Source organism: Chelmon rostratus, chromosome 7 (genome assembly GCF_017976325.1).
Source record: "Chelmon rostratus isolate fCheRos1 chromosome 7, fCheRos1.pri, whole genome shotgun sequence".
Taxonomy (NCBI): domain Eukaryota; kingdom Metazoa; phylum Chordata; class Actinopteri; order Chaetodontiformes; family Chaetodontidae; genus Chelmon; species Chelmon rostratus.
The window spans coordinates 507,656-528,329 of record NC_055664.1 but is presented as its reverse complement, the minus strand read 5'-3'; the positions used below and the strand labels follow the sequence as shown (position 1 = coordinate 528,329).

The window sequence follows — 20,674 nt, the reverse complement described above, 5'->3', positions numbered from 1 at the left end:
TGTTTGTCAGTCGAGGTCACTTAAAATTGATTTTCTAGATGATTCTTCATCGCCACCATGTTAAAAGTAATGTCTGCACGACTGGTGTAATGCCAATATAATGTTACACCAGTCATCTAACATTTTTTTAGGCCATTTTATATTTTCTGCTTACTTTAATGGCCGTGTATGAGCGAGAAAATGACCTAAACTAATGTTACAGACTATTGTTAGAGTTCAAGGAAAGGGTTGCTATGACATCCTATACATGTGTCTGTGTGTCACCAGTTGAATTTAAGGTCCAGTATTTTTATAATTAGCCGTCTATCATACCAGGTCTATTACAACCTCATTTCCAAAAAAGTTGGGATGCTTTATAAAACATTGAAACCCCATATTTAACTGAAAATAGCAGGAAGAAATCATATCAAATGTTGAAACTGAGAAATGTCATTGTTTTTGGAAAATTCTACCCTCATTTACAATTTGACACCAGCAACGTGTCTGGGACTTTTGCAACAAAAGACAGTGGAAAAGTAATGAAATGCTAAAAGAAAACAGCTGGTGGAACATCTCACAATGAATTGGGTTAACTGGCAACAGGTTAGTAACATGATTGGGTATAGGAGGAGCATCCCAGAGAGGCTGAGTCTCTCTGAAGTAAAGATGGGAAGGGGTTTACCACTCTGTGCCAGACTGCAGTGGCAAATAGTGTAACAACTGAAGAATAATGTTTCCCAACATAAAATTGCAAACATTTTCTACAGTACATAATGTCATTAAAAGATTCAGAGATTCTGATCATTTTTTTACACAGGTGGCAAGGTTGAAACACATGGCATTGGTAACCTGCATATTTGTGAAGGCTGCTGAACTATATATACATGTTTTGGAGCAACATATGTTGCCAAGTAGACAACATATTTTTCAGGGAAGGCCTTGCATATTTTAGCAAGACAATGGCAAACCACATTAAAAGAGTCTGGGTGCTGAACTGGCCTTTATGCAGTTCCGACTAGTCACCCATTGAAAATATTTGGTGCATTTTGAAATGTAAAAAACAAAAGGAGGCCTTGAACTGTTGAGCAGCTGAAATCGAACATCAAGCAATAATGGGAAAGTATTCCACTTTTAAAATTGCTGAGTGTCAAAAGAAGAGGTGATGCAACGCAGTGGTGAACATGACCCTGTCCCAACTTTTTGAAATGGAAATGATTGGATGATTGAATAAAATAATAAAATAAAATAAAATAGTTTTTCATATTTGTCAGAGATACTTTTTTTCTATTGTTTTTCACATGGTACAAATGTAAGCAAGAATGCATATGATGTAACTGATATGAATGCTAATGGTCCCAATTGTGTATTTTTTTCTTGTTTATGTGTTATGTTTATGAATATGTAGTTAACTGTTGAGCTCAAGATGTCTCCTACTTCACTGAATTCACTAATTCATAGTGTATGTGCATTGGAGGTTTCAAGTTTCCATATCAGACTTGTGTAAGTTGAATATTAGACCGGAATTGGCTTCCAAACTTGTTTTGATGTCACAAATTATGATCGTAGGCCCACCCCTTTAAAACTGGATTTTCAATGAGCACGGAGACGTTACACTTTCCGTTGCTGAATGATAAAAAAGGTCTTCTAGTGACAAACTGTGCACATACATCATTCTGTACAGTGAAGCTCAAACACTTAACTACTAACAAGAAGAAAATATATTTTTGAGAAGATGTATATTGATATTTATTTTGGGTAAATTTATTGTCATAGTCATTTAGTAATAAAAAAATAAAGATTATTCATAATTTAATTATGAATAATTAGATATAATCAAATAATCATAGCCTTAAAATGACATTTTTGAACTGTGTCTTTTCACATTTTTAATAGTATATCTCTGTGGGTTTTGCTCTTCTGCTCTGCCGGTCAATGATATTGAGAAAGATGCAAACGGCAAAAACCAGAGACCAAGCAATCGCCATGTTCCAAATAGGTACGTTTTCAAGCTTTTATATTTAGATACCTGAAAAGCTTGGGAACTCATAGGGAACTGATATATCCTACTAGCTTCAGATGTACTTTGTACTTCAGTGCTACTTAGCAAATGTTCGCATATTGACCACAGTGAGCATGCCTCCAGCATGTCACACACATTGTCATTGTGAGAATGCTGATTTTAGCATTTAGCTCTGCGAACTAAGTGTCTGAGTTAGACTTTTTGCAGATGTATCCAGTGAGGAACAAAGGTGAGCCACAGGTTTGAGTTATGTTGTTTTGGACTGTTAAAGTTGTGTTGCTTTTCTAAAAAGGGAAGGCCGTACTTTTGCATTTTGTCTTCTGCAATGTTTCTGTTTATTATTTCTTTAGATTTATGCTTTCCATTTTCAAGGTCTTGTCTTTGGGAAGCCTTGTCTGTGCCCTGATAATGAGCCTTTTCTGCATTATTTGCTCATTACACAACGAATATAAATTTTTTGGGGCACTCACTGTAAGAACTGGAGTCCTCACCAAACTTCAACGTAACCCCCCCTTACTTGCTATCTCAATAATTTATTTGAGACTTCTATTCTGAACAACACTCAGGCTAAAATCCGAAAGTAGCTGAGCTATATGAACAGTGTGAGCTTTGAGCTGTCATCACTGTGTTGTGCCACTGATACTGTGTGTTACTGAATTAGTAGTATGGAAATAAATTTGCCTTTGAACTGCAGCAGAAATGGAAAGCAGTCTGATTATTTTGACTGTCAACACATCACAGCCAGAGTATCCATCTGGCTTTCCTATTTCTTGCCAGTCCTGTTCTGAAACAGGACAGATAGCTTAGCTTTCTGCTCCTGGTGCATTTTAAAAGGCTGCTAGTCATCCTGAGTCCCAACCGGGTTGAAGCTCTGCCAGTGGAACTGGAGCTCAGAGTGCTGCAGTGAGACTCAGTTCATTCAGGATGATACACTAACTGTGTGTCCGCAACTGCAGATGTTGTGAGCTGACTCAAGGTCCGTGTGTGTTTGTTTTTTTTTCCAAGACAGTACTATGGGACATGTCAACACCCTTGAAATATGTTCCAAAAATGTATCCACACCATTGTCTTATTCACTTGATGGCAGCTAATGCTCTGCTGTGATTGTGCCTTACATCCCTAAGTTCCTTTGTGCTCGTTTAAATGCTGTCATGTTACTTTTGCTAATGTATCCATGATATACTAAAAGGAGAAATCTGCAGTGTAACAGAGCAGGGAGTAGTTTCGTCATGATCCAGCACAACATTATACTGTAGTTAACTGCATTAACAGGATTCAGAATGAAATGCCCTTCCTACCAGGTGTATATGGGTCATCCAATTTTTCCAATCTTTCCATTTCAAATCACTCACCTCATCCTTTCTAGTGTTGGTCTGTCATCTCTCCTTTTTTCCTGTTGTCTCCTCCTCCAGTTCCGATACCTTTTTTGTTTGTTTGTTTTTTCTCCTCTTGTGCTTTGTTGATTCTCTGCTGTACGGTAGTGATCTCAAGCGCTTTTTTCTGGCTGTTGTGGCCTGGCACTAAACATGCTCCCTGCTAGCACCAGCCCCGTCCTGCTCACTGCTCTGCAGGCTCCAGATACAGCTGGAGGTGTGGGTTAGAAGGAGATCCGTAGAAGGGAGGGAGGGAGAGAGAGAGAGAGCTGAGAGAATTGCAGCAGCGAGCCAGCCCACTCTGCTGCTGATGAGGCAAGCAAGAAGCATTGGTGTGTGTGCACGTGCATGCATGTATGCGTGCGCGCACCTCTGTGTGCGTGAGAGCGCATGCGTGCTTCAGTACATGCTGACAACAGCATGCTTCAGCAGCGTTCTCTCTTTCTCCTTAGTGCACATGCATTCTTATACACACTTTATATAAACTGGATAAAATGACTGTGTAACGTGAAAGGTTATCACCAACCATCCAGTTCCTCTTACCTCTGTGGAGCCTTTTATCTTTGTAGCACACATATTTTGTTTTGGTTCAGTGTTGTTGATTTAACAGACTTCTACTCTATGTACTCTAGTACCACCTGGATTAAAGCAACTGCATTGCATACTTTTATCATTCCAATGTATTAAATGACAATGTCATTCAGGTGTCTCTGGTAGTGATGAGCCTTTCAGAGAATTATCAGCTGAATCTGCACCTCCCCTCAGCTTTACAGAGGTTTTTTAGTCAGTTTCAGCTCAGTGTTTAGCTCTCAACATTCCGTTTTTCGTTCACTCTCACTGCTCTCATAGCATTATTTTATGGTGCAGCAGGCTTGTTTTCATAGAAACAGCCCTAATGATTTCAAATATTACTCTGTGATGAATATGTAAGTGAACTGAACTGTAACTGTTTGCCATATCAGATTAATGAGGTGATAGTATGTCAGTGCCAAATGATCCATTTAACAGAATCAAAATACTTCATTGATTCCAGAGGGGAAACTGGGTAAATGCAGTTTTAAATTATATTACAGTGGTGATTTTCAACACTACTGTGAGATTTTGCAAAAATATAACTGGGGGACAAGTAGTGATGATCAGGGAATAAAGATTTGACTAAATTCTGTTGACAGTATTGAAGTGGATAAAAAAAAAACTCGATTATCTCAGAACACCACACAATTAAACATTGAAAGCCAGTTAAGGCTATTCTTCATCTAATGTATATTACATTTTAGTGAAAAAGCAATGGAGAAGTTTTCCAGCTTTTAATGATGATTAGCCTAAACTGAGAGTAATTGTTTGAAATATATTGTTACTGAATTAGACAGATAATCACAACTAAGCATGTAATGGTAATGTAAGTGTTCTTCCCTGGCATTATCACATGATGTTAACCAGTTTAGTTGGCTCATGGCCCTGCTAATAGAGTGTGAATGAGGGCCAGCTCATAGGCTACTGTCAGGCTGGTATCACTTCAGCATATACAGTAATAGCAATAAATACAATTGCAGTGAAGTCAGTCACTTTGTCCTTTGCCTTCTAGGTTTTAATATGACTAACAGTGTCATTCATTTGAAGCTACCAGTTAGTGTACAGCTGTAGAATTATTTGGTATGTTGAAGTGGGTTTGTTTTTAATGTGACATCCAACAACACACCCAACCACTCAGAGACATGTAACAGAAACCATTTCACAAGACTTTTTTTCTCTGGCCAACATTCAGAATTCTCTTCAGATACAACAAAAGAAACACAAAAGTAATTAAAAATATACAAATACAGATTTAGAGATATTTTAACCAAAATCTTCATGATCAGGATTACTACCTACATGCACAGGAAGAAGATGACCAAATGACTAGTTTAAACATACCGAAGTACTCACTTGACTCATAGCCTAGAAATGGTAAATTGTGAAAACCACGGAACCACACTGAACAGCACAGTTTACATATGAAATCATTAACCCATAACTGTCAGCAGTAGGCGTAGCTGAAAACTGCTGAGCCTGTGGAAGATGAGGGAAAATGGTTAACAGTCCTGTAGCCAGTGTTTTATGATGGCGGTGCCTACATTTCCACTGAGACACTGGAGGAAGTTTTCTGTAGACTTATTACACAAGCCTCATAAAACAGTTTAACTTATGACTAACAAATCTGAAAGTCAGATATTGATAAATGTGCTGTTCTCTTGTGAAAGTTTTTAATACATGATATGTATAAGATATGTAATGTGCATGCTACATTACTTTGTGTAGTCTTGACTGTCAAGTGGACTATCTTCAATGAAACATTAGGCAGCCTTTTTTCATCATCAGATCTAAGCAAAGATGTAGAAAATGCAAAGGTTTGTGTTTAGCCTATCGTATTTACAGTTATTAGTCATATGTTAACAATCTGCTGGCCCCTGTACTGTACCACAAGTATGTTTGTTCTCACCACTACATATCCTTTTCCATTTGCTGCAAGATGATTACAAAGTTGCCTGCATATACCTTGTTTTTGCATTACATACATACATTTTTACATGATGATCAAAAAAATATAGCAGCGTTCTGGTGTGAGAATATCTGAAGAGGTAATGGGGAGAGCCGTAGTTACGTTGTTGACTAACTTAGAAGCAGAGTGACTTACACTAAAGGTTCCAATAACCTGACATATGACTGTAACATTGCCCTGTCCATCACACCTAATTAGGGCTCTAAAAATAAGAAAAATACTTTTCTGTTAATATTACAATACTGTGATACTCCTTTTCAAAGTTTACAGAAGAGACCTAGATAAGCATCACTTCTCTCTTGTCATGTTAATCAGTTTGTTTACTGTGTTCTCTGTTACTGTTAATGCGTCCCAGAAACAAAAGTGAAAGAAAGTGGATGCATTGGTGGGTTCGGGGATTAAGTTCACTGAAGGTTGCCCAAGGCCATCTTTCAATTATGCCAGATCATTTTTCACAGCTCCAGACAGAGTAGCAGGATGGTCTTCAGTGAGGTTTGTAACCTTTGTGGACAGTGGGTCGTTCATTTGTGAAAACGACACTGAGACAGAGTTTTTAATTGGCTCTGGAGTGTTTCCTGTGTGTTTCATTTCTGGAACAACTGCAGCACTCCCATTGCTTTTTTGTACATCATTTACGTCCACCTCTAGACCAAATATACTCTCTTGATGTTTATCTCCAAATGTAGTACCTGGTGTCATGTCTTCTGACTCGTCATCTTTTTCTGGGAGCAAGGACATCCTTTTGGACAGCCTCTGAGGCAGGAAGGTGGAGAGAGGAATTCGGTGAGATGACCTCAGTGTTGCCTGGCCATTGTCAGCTCCACCCTCCAGAAATGGTGAAGGACCAGCCCAGTCTCTAGTTGTTATCTGCTGCCTCTGAAGCTTCTGTTTCTTTATATAGATTAGCAGGAATCCTATCATCATCAATACCAGGGCTCCACTTACTAGCCCTGCCACAGCTTTACTGTGGTTTGTTCCGTTTTTGGACTTTGCATTTTTTTCTGCAGGATCTTGTCTTTTCTTTGCCTCAGTGATGTGGATGAGTGGTGTATTTGCTGTGGCCAGTAAAGTTTTGTATAAACCTGTGGACTGCATAGCGTCATCACCTGTGACTGGACTTGTACTTATAGACTTGTCTTCAACACGCTTGGAAGATGTGGTTGTAGTAGAGATGAGGACTGTAAACTGTGTTGGATGTCTAGATAAATGGGTAATTTTACCACTGGTGAATTGGGAGGCCGCTGTGTTTCCTGTGTCTTGGCTTTGGATGGAGCTCCTGAGCATTGAAGGTACATTTGTGATCGTGGTTGGGTTGCTGGCTTGACTGGTTACCGCCATTGTTGCTGATGTTGTGACTTTAAATTGTACTTCTGTCGTGGATTTCATGCGTACTGTTGAGCTCTTTAATTGAAATGATATGGAATTTGATGGAGTTGTTGCTGTTTGAATATTTGATAAGAATATTTTCGAAGGCATTGTTTGAGTTGTTTGCAGTGATGATTTAGTGCTGTGTGTTGTCATTTTTTCCTCTGTTAGATTTACATCAACAATGTTAGACTGTCTGATGTTTCGACCTGAGACCTCTGAGAGTGTATTTAACATGGACGCCTCCTGCGTTGTTAGCTGGCTGTGAGGGAACTTATTTCCTACCACTCCTGTCATCACATTCATGAAGTTGTGATTCTGGCCAGATGTCACTGTGGTGCTTGCTGTCAGTGGCAGCAACCATATGAAAATTCGACTTGCAAAATTCATAATCCCTGTTTTCTTCAGTCTTCTGAGTCCTTGCTGTGCCTTTGTAGCTACAACAGAGGAAGTTATTTTGTCAGAGATGCATAGCATACAGTCTGAAGCAATGCTTTCTGATGAGGAAGTAGTTTAGGGAGTTTGAGCAACAAGGGATAGTGTTCTGAAATGCAACCTGGTCTTGCATCATTTCCACTAGATGCAATAGGCATATATTTCAAAGGTCTATGTATATTTAAAGCACTACAGTCAACAGTTTCAACTGATTTACATTCATTTCTCCACTTGTCTTTGGTTACATTTTACAATGTTAAAATATGAATCAACAGGAGATTTTCAGTTTAATCAAGGAAATAAGAGTTTGCTTTGATAATTTATTTTTTCATGTTTTTTTATAACTTAGTTATTCTCATTTCTTAATCCATCTATTATATATAAGTCTTCTGTGTATAGACTTGTCAGCCATGGCAGTTGAATACTCTTTTTTTTGTGGACACACCCATTTAGCATCAATCCAAAGCACTCGAGATATTAGCTAGACCTAAGACTACATTAATAATGCAATTAAAATGTACTTACCAGTGACTTTACACAGATGACCTCTGTGCTTCCAGGATAAATTATAAATTAAATAGTTGTAGGATTATTATGCTGTTGCCTGTCTGGCAGGGTGTCTCTTGAGCAGGAACTAGGGGCATGGATGGCTCTTCTTTGCTGAAATGTTGAGACTGATTATTTCCTCACTTAAAGGAAGTGTCACATGTGAAGCTGATGACAACACTATGCATGCTCATCCTGCTGTGCTAAATGTAGAAGTTCGTGTTTCTCACCAAAGCCTTGCTACAATGCTTAATAAAACAATTGAACTGAATTATCCTCTGTAAAAATCCAATAAGTCCAGCAACTTTATCTAATGTGGCTACACCCACAGTCTTAAGGCCAGAGGAAGCGCCATTTAGCCTTCTAAATGTGTGTCTCCCCAAATCCTACTATACATAGTGAATGCACAAGAATACAATAGTTCATAATAACAATAGTTCCATTGTAATTCTAAATATAGTTGCAAGCAGCGATTCTGGGTTCAAGTCCTTTTGTGTTCAACAGAAGGAAGAAGCTCAATTGGCCAAAATTAAAGTAGCGAGACTAGCGAGTTTCAGGCTTCGCAAAGGTAAGCAAAGTCACTTCAGCTAGTTAAATTGTGTTTAAGTAAGTCGTGAGACCAATCCCATACCATCATCACAAAGTTTGATGAATTTCAGTAATTGCACACTGAAAGTTCTGCATTTTCTTCCACCTGTCCAAACTTAGTGTGTATGTTCTGGACATTAAGTGAGATGTCTTCAATGAGTCTAATCATGATTGCTCAAAGGCATCTTGAGTTGTGAGTAAATACTTGATTTTCATTTTCTTTTTAATACCAGAGCATGCACAGCAAAACTGGTGAAATTCTGTCCACAAGGTTTTGTGGGGCTTTAATTACAGTGCCACCATCTGGCTAATTGGGCTCCTATTCCTTGGGAAGCACTTGCACGTCATTTTCAGTTATGTGGCTGAGTTTCATGTTTTTAGTGCATTCTAGCTCACTGCAATTTGAGACACGACATAAAACAGCCCCTTCAGGGCTTGAACCCTAATAAACAGATAGAGAGATAGAGAGATAGACTGACTTTATTTATCCCAAGCTGGGAAACTGTATAAAAGCAATATTTGAATTTTGTTTTTTGTGTTTTGTTTTTTTGCTTCCCAGTAAAAAACCTCTGGCTAATAATTTCTTACAATAATGCAATTTTGTAACTATACACACCCTAAAGAAGCAAATATAAGTAAAGGGATAAAGACTTATGAATATTAATTTCAACCACAAGGCATTGCTGCAATGCAAAATCCATTTATTTAAAACCTGACACGTTAAAACATGATATGTTAATAGGCTCTTTTTCATTTATACTAGAGCAGAAAAGAACAGTAGTATTAGAAAGTCTACCCTACAGGTAAGAAATCATAGACACCTAAACTGACAGATGCAAAGTCCAAGAGAGATTTATTAATACCAGGACTGTTAATAGACAGTGTACCCAACTTTTGGACCGTCATTTCACCACGGCTTGGTATCTCTTTGATACTTTTAAAGTGTGTTGATCTTGTTGTTGTTGCCATTTGTCTCTTTGTTTCTTAAATTGTTCTGTCCACTCAGATAAGTTGTAAAACAAGAAAATTGAGCCAGATCAAGCAGTCTTATAACAAGTATCGAGTTTGTTAAGCAAATGTGTAAAAATACGTAGCATATCGTAGTAGATGTTTAAACGTTATATTTAATTACTCTGACATACTTTTTTCCTACACAATATAGATATTTTGAATAAATTCCACTTGTAGCTTCATACATCAAAATACAGTATATATAGTACACATGACTGGGAATGATGGTATGGAACCATGATAATTTTTTGATGTGGACCAAAGTGTCTTTAGCACTGAGTATCAAACACTGGCATTGAATGCATTGTCAGATTTAAATACCTGTTTTTTGATCAGATAAAAGCATAATTTTGAAAGAAGCTTATGTTGAAAAATGTACAATCCTGATTCCAAAAAGTTGGAACACTGTATAAAGCATAAATAAAATTGACTGTGACTTGGTTATCCTTTATGATATATACACAAACCGTACAAAGACAATACAGTTAATGTTTTTGCCAATCAATGTCATTAGCTTTTTTTCAATATGTGATTATTGTGAATTTAATGGCAGGTTTCAAATAAGTTGGGACAGGGGTAACAAAAGACTGGGAAAGTTGTGGAATGCTCAGGTAACATAACATAGCATGTTTGGAACATTTGCCAGGTAAACAGGCTCATTGGTAACAGGTGGTAGTATTGTGAATGGGTTTTGAAACGTGCATCTTGGAAAGGCTAAGTCACTCACAAGCAAGGGTGGGCCGAGGGTCACCGCTTTGTCAAACACAATTGTACCTATATTGGATCTTACTGCATGGGCCTTGCCACGCTTTGCAAAAGCAAAATCAGTAAAAACTTCTTTTGCAAATGACTACATTCTATTTTTTATTTACATTTTACACAACAGCCCCACTTTTTGGTTTGGGATTATATTTCTCAAAGTAAGATGTCAAAATTTCATATGGGTACCAAAAATTAAAATTTCCAGGCAGCATTCCAGGCATTTTAACAAGGGGGAATAAATTGGAAAAAACATAAATCAAACATACCAAGTTAACACAGTTGAACTGAGAAGTTTCTGTTTGTCTTGAGTGAAGTGTCTGGTTTATTGATGTCAGGCTCTCTTCACACAACAAGGGGCATATCCTCTAGATCCCTGGGAACCTCCAGGCAGGAATCCCTGGAGATGGAGCTTGGCATATAACAGGCCTTCTCTTCAGGATCAAAAGACAGTGCCATGGCCCCTTCTTCAAGTCCTGGCCCAGCTTCCTCCCCTGCCTCCTGTATTTCAGCCTGCCTGTCCTCCTCCATCTTGCTGTCTGCTCTCACCTCCTCGAGCATGACACTGGCGTCACACGGCCCAACCAGTCCTCCGACCTCCGGCCGGTTAATGCCCCAGTAGCCGGCACTGCTCACCAAGTCCATGTTGGACCGGGAGATTCGGGGGTTATAAACCCGGTGCTGAATGTTGCAGACCTGGCATGCCAATACCACAGTGGCAACCAGAAGACAGACTAGCAGTCCCCCTGCTGAACCTATAGCAATCAGACCCATTTCAGTGTCAATCAGGCAGTTGCCATGAGTGCCATTGGTGTCTGTATCAAAAGAGTTTGTGTGGTCAGTGGTAGCGAGGGTCGGCTCCAGGGCAGGAGTTGAGCTGCCAACATAATCTTCTGTTTTGTACAAATAAGGCTGGGTGGTTGAAAGGTCTGAATCAGCAGGACAGAACAGCAGCAAGTTGAGCAGGAGAAACAGCCAGAGAAAAGTTCTGGTGCTTTCCATTGTACTCTGAAATAGAACAAACATGTTGAGAAAGAGTAAATCTAATTTAGAGATGCAGACCTTCTACATAACTAGCAGCATTCCACAAAACTGTTTAAGATAAATTTAGGAACTGAATCTCTCTTTGCCCAGATTAAGCTACTACTTAAGTACAGCTGTGCCATTGCAAAAGATTCAGACCAGGAAGTTTACTACTTGATGACTTTTGTGGTATCATATTTACTAAATCTTTCACTTTTAATGTGAACAAAAGCAGCATGATCTTGTGTTGATAATACTTACTTAAAGAAGTCTTATTCTGAGGTCTGGTGAAGGGATGCAGTTAGACGCCTGCTGCAGCCGGACTTTTGAGATACTCTGAACTCACTTCCTGTCCCCCTTTCTGCGTCTTTTTCTGATATGGTTATTTCAGGGCCTCCGGTTTAATACCACAGATGCGTAAGACCTTACAAGAACTGAGAGACAAAAAAGAAGTAGTAGTTTGTAGTTTATCAGAAGCCAAAACAGTTTTCATTAGTATTACATATTATTCTATGAACATTTTTAGGCCTGTGTATGAAGATAAACCGAAAAAAAAAAAATTCAATTCAATTTTATTTATATGCGCCAAATCACAACCAAAGTTGTCTCAGGACACTTTACATTTAGAGCAGGTACAGACCAAACTCTTTATTTACAGAGACCCGACAATTCCCTCATGAGCAACAGTGGCGAGGAAAAACTTTGTTTTAGGAGGCAGAAACCTCGAGCAGAACCAGGCTCTGGGTGGGTCTGCTTTGACCGGTTGGGTGGGTGAGAGAGGCATGGAGAGAGAGAGACAGAGACAGAGAGAGAGAGATAAAGATATAGAGAGAGAGGTTCGGGGTTGGACAGAAATCATAGTTTTGACAGCTGTAATTGATTTATAGGTATACAAAGTACATATGGCATGGTATATGCCTGTGTGATATATTTATGTATGTGATGTATTAACATATTAATAGTAGATAGTATATGAACATAGTATTGCATTAGTGCGGTACTATGATCTAATAATAGATCTAATAATATAATAATGGTAACATTGCTAATAACAATAATAGTTGCAGTGGATGTCCGGCAGGTGAACTCAGTAGTCCAGGCTCAGCTGCTCTCCATTCGGACCTGCTTGACAAGAAAGCACAAAGACTCCGTGGAAGAAACCAAGTCAGTAACATGCCTTGATAGGACAAGAACGTATACAGATGGAGAGGGAGAGAAGAACAGAGGGTTGCGTGTCATTGGAAGTCCCTCGGCAGCCTAATCCTATGGCAGCATAGCTAGGGGCAGGTCCAAGGCAAGCCTGAGCCTGCCCTAAATGTAAGCTTTATCAAAAAGGAAAGTTTTGAGCCTGCTCTTAAATGTAGAGAGGGTGTCTGCCTCCTGGACAATAGCTAGAAGATGGTTTCACAGGAGAGGAGCTTGATAACTAAAGGCTCTGGCTCCCGTTCTGTTTTTAGAGACTTTAGGAACCACCAGTAAGCTTGCATTCTGGTATGGCAATGTTCTACCGGGGTAATAGGGTACTATGAGTTCTTTAGAGGTAAGATAAGGTGGTACCTGAGCATTTAATGATATGTAGGTCACTGAAAAGATTTTGAATTCGATTCGAGATTTTACAGGTAGCCAGTGTGGCACGGCTATTATCGGAGAAATATGTTGTTATGTTATATGATGATTAGGTGGAGAGTATTTAGCAACGAATTGGGACAGCCTGATAGTAAGTAAATGGGAAGTAACAAATTCGTGGACTAGTTTTTCTGCATCATTTTGAGACAAGCAGTGCCTGATTTTAACAGTGTTTCGTAGGTGGAAAAAAAGCAGTCCTTGAAATTTGTTTTACGTGGGAGTTAAATGACAAATCCTGATCAAAGATGACTCCCAGATTCCTTACGGTTGTACTGGGGGCCAGCGCTATGCCATCCATAGTTACTATCTCATCAGATAGTGAGTTTCTAAGGTGTTTAGGCCCAAATACGATAACTTCAGCTTCATTCTGAATTCAATAACAAAAAATTGCAGGTCATCCAGGTCTTTATTTCCTTAAGACACACTTGGAGTTTAGTCAATTGATTGGTTTCCTCTAGCTTCATTGATAAATATAGCTGAGTATCATCTGCATAACAGTGAAAATTTATGGAATGTTTCCTGATTATGTTGCTAAGATTTATAGAGTGAAAAGGATTGGTCCAAGCACAGTACCCTGCGGAATTCCACGACTTGCTTTGAGTCATCATTAACCTGTACGAACTGAAATCGTTCTGAAAAGTAGGATTTAAACCAGCTTAATGCAGTTCCCTTGATGCCAATAAGGTGTTCCAGTCTCTGTAATAGGATACCATGGTCAATAGTGTTAAATGCGACACTAAGATCTAGTAATACCAGTGCAGAGACAGGTCCTTTGTCTGATGCAACAAGAAGGTCGTTTTTGACTTTAACCAATGCTGTCTCTGTGCTATGGTGCACTCCTGACTGGAAATCCTCAAATAAATTATTGTTATGTAATAAGTTTCACAGCTGATTAGCAACTGCTTTCTCAAGAATTTTAGAGAGAAAGGGGAGGTTAGATATACATCTATAGTTAGCTAAAACCCCTGGATCAAGAGTAGGCTTTTTGAGGAGAGGTTTTATTACAGGTCTGTGGTACATAGCCTGTTGACAGAGACAGGTTGATCATGTCTAATACAGAAGATCCAATTAAGGGTAAAACATCTTTAAACAGCTTGGTCTGGATGGGATCTAAGATACAGGTTGATGATTTTGATGAGGAAATTGTTGAGATTATTTCGTGAAGCTTGACAGGAGAGAAGCTGTCTAAAAATACGACAGGTTTAACAGCTACTGCTATGGTTTCTGTATTTGAAGATAAATCAGTACCCACTGAGGGCAATAGTTGCTGAATTCTGTCTCCAATAATGCAGCATTTACTACAGAAGGCCTGAATTAGAATTTGACCTTCTCTTATTTTTTTTCATTTCTTTTCTCTAGGTTCAAAACAGGCCAGATCAATGGTGACCTGCTCATCTACCATGTCCTCCTCACCCTCAAACCCTACTACGCAAAGCCTTATGAGATAGTAGTAGACTTAACACATGTAGGACCCAGCAATCGTTTCAAGACCGACTTCCTGTCCAAGTGGTTTGTGGTCTTTCCTGGCTTTGCCTATGAGAACGTAGCAGCTGTCTATGTCTACAACTGCAACACTTGGGTGAGGGAGTACACCAAATACCATGAGCGGCTGCTGACTGGACTGAAGGGCAGCAAAAGGCTTCAGTTCATTGATTCTCCGGCCAAGCTGGCCGAGCACATTGAGCCCGACCAACAGAAGCTGCCTGCAGCCACGCTGACTCTGGAGGAAGACCTTAAAGTGTTCCACAATGCCCTTAAACTGGCCCACAAAGACACCAAGGTTTCAATAAAGGTGAGGATGCAGCCATAGTAGGTTTTACTATAAGGTGCCATGAATACAACCCAGAATTTGTCTCAAGCATAAATAAAACAGAATGTAATAATTTGCTCATCCTTTCTGACATATGCTAATTAAAAACAATACAAAGGCTATCTTCAATTTTTACTTCATCAGCTTCAGTGATTTTTGTAAATATATGCTAATTCTAAATTTGATGCCATCAACAAGTTGGAGCAAGGACAGGGAAAATTGTAGAATACTCGAAAAACAACTGTTCATTGGTAATAATATATTGTAAAAATGGATAGTATCGTGATTGGATATGAAAGGGACATCCTCGAAAGGCTCAATCATTCACAAGCAAGGATGGGTTGTGGTTTACCACTTTGTGAAACAGTAGACAGTTTGTTTGCATTCTGTTTTTATTTGTTTTACACAGTGTCCCAATTTTTGTGGAGTCTGAGTTATACATACACCAAAAGGATTTGAAGCGAATGTTCGTAATGTCCTTAGTGAGCTACCCTTGGATTTCCTAAAACAGTGTATGTTTTCTTGTTGATCAGGTGGGCTCGACAGCAGTTCAGGTGACCTCAGCCGAGCGGACCCGTGTCCTGGGTCAGCCCGTCTTTCTCAACGACGTATACTACGCCTCAGAGATTGAAGAGATCTGCCTGGTTGATGAGAGCCAGTTCACCCTCACCATGGCCAACCAGGGAACACCACTAACATTCATGCACCAGGAGTGTGACGCCATTGTCCAATCAATAATCCATATCCGGACACGCTGGGAACTGTCGCAGCCAGATTCCATCCCACAGCACACCAAGATCCGACCGAAAGATGTTCCTGGCACTCTGCTCAACATCGCTCTGCTGAATCTTGGCAGTTCTGACCCCAGCCTCAGGTCAGTTCTGCAGGGCATTTAGAGTTATGCTTAGCAAGATTCTTTGATCTAGAAAAACACTGTAACCTTACCTGCCTTAATGAAAAAAGTGTGGCTACAAAAGAAGAGGGGGTCTGATCCATGTATAGCCCTCATTCCAAAAAAAGTTGGGACACTGTTTGAAACATAAATAAAACAGCATGTGATAATTTGCTAATCCTTGTTGACATATGCTGAATTGAAAACAGTAGAAAGACAATATATTTAATGTTTTGTAGATATATACTTATTCTGAATTTGACCCCAGTAACATGTTTCAAACAAGCTTGGATAACTGCAACAAAAGACTAAGAAAGTTATTGAATGTCCAAAAAACACAGAGAACATTCCTTGGGTAATTAGGTTAATTGGTAACAGGTAATAGTGTCATGATTGGGTGTGGAAGGAGCATCCTCAAATGGCTCAGTCGTTCACAAGCAAGGATGGGGCAGTTTTTCATTTTTTTTATTTATTTTTTTTCTTCACATTCATGTTTTTCATGTTATTTATGTTTTCCACACTGTCCCAACCTTTTTGGAATGGAGGTTGTAAGTGAGATATCAAGGATTTTTCTTTTTGTCATACAAGTTGTAATTTCTGCTGTGAACTCTTCTCAACTGGAGAATGTAAGAATCCACACTAAAAAGTAGATAATTGTCTAAAATGCAGCAAACATTTTGTATCACATTTTGGATGCTTTTGTATCCAGATTTGTAGGTACCAAAATGTCAAATATTTTCTATTTTGGGCTGCATATGTAAAATTACCTTTGGTTTTATTAAGGAATGGTAAAACTGAAAAAAAAATTGCACTACTTTTGTCATGCCTTAACACACCGCTGACTTGTTGCTCATCTCACATCCAGGTCTGCGGCTTACAATCTGTTGTGTGCTTTGACTTGCACCTTCAACCTAAAGATAGAGGGCCAGTTGCTGGAGACATCTGGCCTCTGCATCCCAGCCAACAATACCCTTTTCATTGTCTCCATCAGCAAGACCCTGGCTGCCAATGAGCCCCATCTGACACTGGAGTTTCTGGAGGAGTGTATTTCAGGCTTCAGCAAGTCCAGTAAGTGCACTTAACAGAGCTTTATGTACAGTATATACGTACAGCTGTTTCACTTTATAACTCTCTACCCTTTGTACCCTTTCTGAACCCAATAGACACATTGTGCTCAAATGGGTGTCTTAAATTCTGCTCTGCATAACTGCCATCATCTGATATTGTCAACCTTAAAGTAATGTTTCCCCAACAAGGAGCTTAAAAACAGCAAACCATTAAGGGCACACTTATGTTCGTGGACGCAGTCTAAGTTAGTTACTGTAAGTCAAAAAAGGCCTTGATGAATTCTTGTTTTATTTAAATAGTTTTACATTTTGTGAAGCAGGTGTCGTGTTGCCAGTGCGTCAGAGGGCTGTACTGTGTAACACTGAGCTGGACAAGAGAGGAGAATTTTTTTTGCCAATGCAGCTTTTAAATGTGTTGCCAGTGTTTCTGGTTTGGTTGATTTTCATGGGTGACTGTGATTCGAATCAATTGGATTCTCTCACTACACACACATTGGTTTTTCAACAGCTCTTGTAAGTCTTGTGTGTATTAAACAAGACCTTACCTTTCCCACAATGCAGGCATGTCCAAACTGTTTCATAAAGGGCCGTGTGGCTGCAGGTTATTGTTCCAACCAGTCAAGAGGTCGCCTGATTATCAGCTGAGATCAGATGATTAAATGAGTCCAGCCTGGTGTGCTCCTCCTTGGTCAGAATGAAAACCTGCAGCCACACAGCCCTTTATGGAATAGTTTGGACATGCCTGCCATGATGCAACCTGTAGTATGATTTCAGTAGACCCTCCCTGCCATGTAAATGCCTGGTAAATACACTCCTGCAAACTCTACACCTCAAGCTGGTAACACTGACTTCCTGTCATGAATTTGTCGTCTTCAGTGACCTCATCAGAATTATTTCCTTAGACTGACAAAGGTCCTCCAAGGCCACTAAAGCCATTATACAACTGTTTTCAGGCTGAGTGAGTACTCGTTGTGAGTAAACTGTCATGTGAAATATCAGTGAGCAGCCCTTATTATGTTAAAATTGCTTTGTTGAACTCTTTTAATCCACAGATTATACAAATATATCTAATTTCTCTCTATTTTCACCATTGACCCAACTATGAACTATGAACTGAACTTTGTATTAAACCAGTAAACCAGATGGTGTGTTGATGAAGTTTTTCTATTGCAGGTATTGAGCTGAAGCATCTCTGCCTGGAGTACATGACACCCTGGCTACTCAATCTGGTTCGCTTCTGTAAACATAATGACGACGCCAAGCGCCAGCGTGTCACTGCCATTTTGGACAAACTAATTACCATGACGATAAATGAAAAGCAGATGTATCCTTCTATCCAGGCCAAGATCTGGGGTAGCCTGGGCCAGGTGGGTCTACCACACCAACATCATTTTTACATAAGTAAAAATGTATTGGGGATTTGACCTCTAACTTTCTCATTGTCTTCAGATAACAGACCTGTTGGATGTGGTGTTGGACAGCTTCATTAAGACCAGTGCCACAGGAGGTCTGGGCTCCATCAAAGCAGAGGTCATGGCTGATACTGCAGTAGCTCTGGCTTCAGGGAATGTTAAACTGGTCTCCAGCAAGGTGAGACTCTCCACTCTGAGCTATGGTAGAATAATATTTGCCTGGTTTCCCAGTGATTTAATAGTTAAATGCATCAATCTGGTGCTCTTGGAGGCTTGATCTATAAAGAACTTTGTGCTCTTGTAAACAATTTTGTGCTCTAGTAAAGAATTTAATCATAAACACATTTGGTGTACAGATATCAATGGTGATGACACGGCAAAAAGTCACACCCACAAAACATGGTAAACTAGACAGAGCTTAATACTGTTCATAAATGGTCAGTACAAAATTGACTAGAGCATGAATTTAAGTCATCAAAGAAATGGAGCGAAAGTGGTGAATCACCATCCAATCAGTAATAGTGACAGGGTGTGTGACTTAAGTAACGCGATCTTATGAACTGTGCTTACTGGGAATTCCTCATTATCAATGATAACCTATGCATTGATGTTGTCTGCTTGCTGTCGTACATTGACAATGATAAAATGGTGTTTGGAGTAGTGGATTACTGCAATGGATACTGTAAAGTTAGTTAACCTTTTGTTAACTGTTGTCCTCAAAATGCCTAGGTGTCTCAGATGTAGTCACAAATGTTGTAATGACCCCCAACCCCCACTGTACGCATGCACGCGCTCACTCACGGGAGTGAGAGAAGCTTTGCACAATGTTTGAGATCTTTTATGTTATTAAGAGAAGTGTGAAAATATTTTTGGTTCATTATGAAACTGTGGCAAATGCTGCTGTTCAGCCAAGCTACACAAACATTACCTTGTTCATATTTACTGACTTTGGAAGTGAGCTAACTTAAGCTCACCCAGTGAGTTTTCCCTCTTCTAATTCTATTTGGGATGTGAGTGATTTGCTTCTCAAGGCATTGTAGCCAGCAGCACATGATGCATGTCAAAACCAATGATTCTGTGATTGGAAGTCCACACATCAACAGTGTCTTGCTGTGTGTCAGAAATATTTTTTTCATTACATTTGTGATAAGGCAAGGCAGGTTTTTCTTTGTAGCACTTTTCTTTACTTACTGCTACAGTACCTTGACTACTTCTGTTTGAATATAGTGTTCCGTGTGTGCTGAGAGCATCAATTGATACAGGCTGTGTTGCACTAAAAGGATGAAGTTTTACTGTCAGCCGTTTTTCAGATGCAGCAAGGAGAAGTGGTGGAAAAATACTCAACAGTTATATATACATGCACTTGGACAGAAATGCACTTGGACATAAACCAGCTGATCTGAATTGCTAGCTACATGCAGTAGCCTGAGATGAAACAGTATCTCAAACTGCACCAGAATGTGTCATTTACATGTTCAAATGTAAAAGTCTTCTTCAGACCCCAGAATTTATTTATTTTTTATTTTTTTACATCTCCTCAACTTTTTATTCCATTTGAATTTCCAGTCCTGCATACAAACACTAACATTTTGGCTACCTGGGCCACTTTGACACAGTCTCTTAGGCAACAACTTACTTACTTAATCGATTATCTTACAAAAATTAAATTAATCAGCAATTATTTTGATAGTCAATTAATCAGTTTGAGTCATTTTTTAGGTTGAAAAAAGTCATAATTCTCTGATTCTATCTTCTTAAATGTGGATTTTTCTGGTTTCTTTAGTCCTTTGTGATAGTAAACTGGATTTGGGTTGTGAACACAACAAGACATTTTAGGAAGTCATCTTGATCATTGGTAAAATAATCCGAAGTTGCAGCCCTAGACTTATTACATTATCACATTCAGTGTATATTACTCCATATTGCTGAATTATGACACTCCGTGATTACAATATTGACAAAATCTTATTAATTATAGTTATTAAGTGACAAGGTGAATAAATTGAACTTTTGTTAATAGTTTAGTTTCTGTACCAGTTTAACACTGACACTGAAATCATCAATAAATGTAAAAATGAATTACTTACGAATGGAAGAAATAAATCCAAAGCTGTAAATCACTCCTTAGAGTATCCAAAGAGACAAGTTCATCCACTCACTATCCATCATCTGTGTGCTCTGGATCCAAATTCAGCCTGCTACTCGGATAAACACATCATACACAGGCAC

At 39.1% G+C, this 20,674-nt stretch overlaps 2 protein-coding genes across 5 annotated transcripts in view; one reads left to right on the top strand and one right to left on the bottom strand.

The window, feature by feature from the left end:
- Positions 1 to 20,674, top strand: part of nf1a (neurofibromin 1a) — a 123,665-nt gene that overhangs the window by 78,640 nt on the left and 24,351 nt on the right. For all 4 annotated transcript variants that reach the window (XM_041940005.1, XM_041940003.1, XM_041940004.1 and 1 more), the window contains 5 exons: positions 14,624 to 15,056; positions 15,608 to 15,948; positions 16,832 to 17,034; positions 18,207 to 18,400; positions 18,483 to 18,623. In XM_041940005.1, coding sequence (XP_041795939.1) covers positions 14,624 to 15,056; positions 15,608 to 15,948; positions 16,832 to 17,034; positions 18,207 to 18,400; positions 18,483 to 18,623 — 1,312 coding nt within the window. The remainder of the gene's footprint in view (positions 1 to 14,623; positions 15,057 to 15,607; positions 15,949 to 16,831; positions 17,035 to 18,206; positions 18,401 to 18,482; positions 18,624 to 20,674) is intronic.
- LOC121608709 (cell wall integrity and stress response component 2) lies at positions 4,960 to 8,364 on the bottom strand. Its single transcript, XM_041940008.1, has 2 exons — positions 8,237 to 8,364; positions 4,960 to 7,713 (listed from the first exon to the last, which is right to left on the bottom strand). Exon 2 carries the CDS (start codon positions 7,664 to 7,666, stop codon positions 6,347 to 6,349), a length of 1,320 nt encoding a protein of 439 aa, XP_041795942.1. The 5' UTR covers positions 7,667 to 7,713; positions 8,237 to 8,364; the 3' UTR covers positions 4,960 to 6,346.

Coding starts and splice junctions, on each gene's coding strand:
- LOC121608709 (XM_041940008.1), bottom strand. CDS start 7,666: ATGAATTTTGCAAGTCGAATTTTCATATGGTTGCTGCCACTGACAGCA.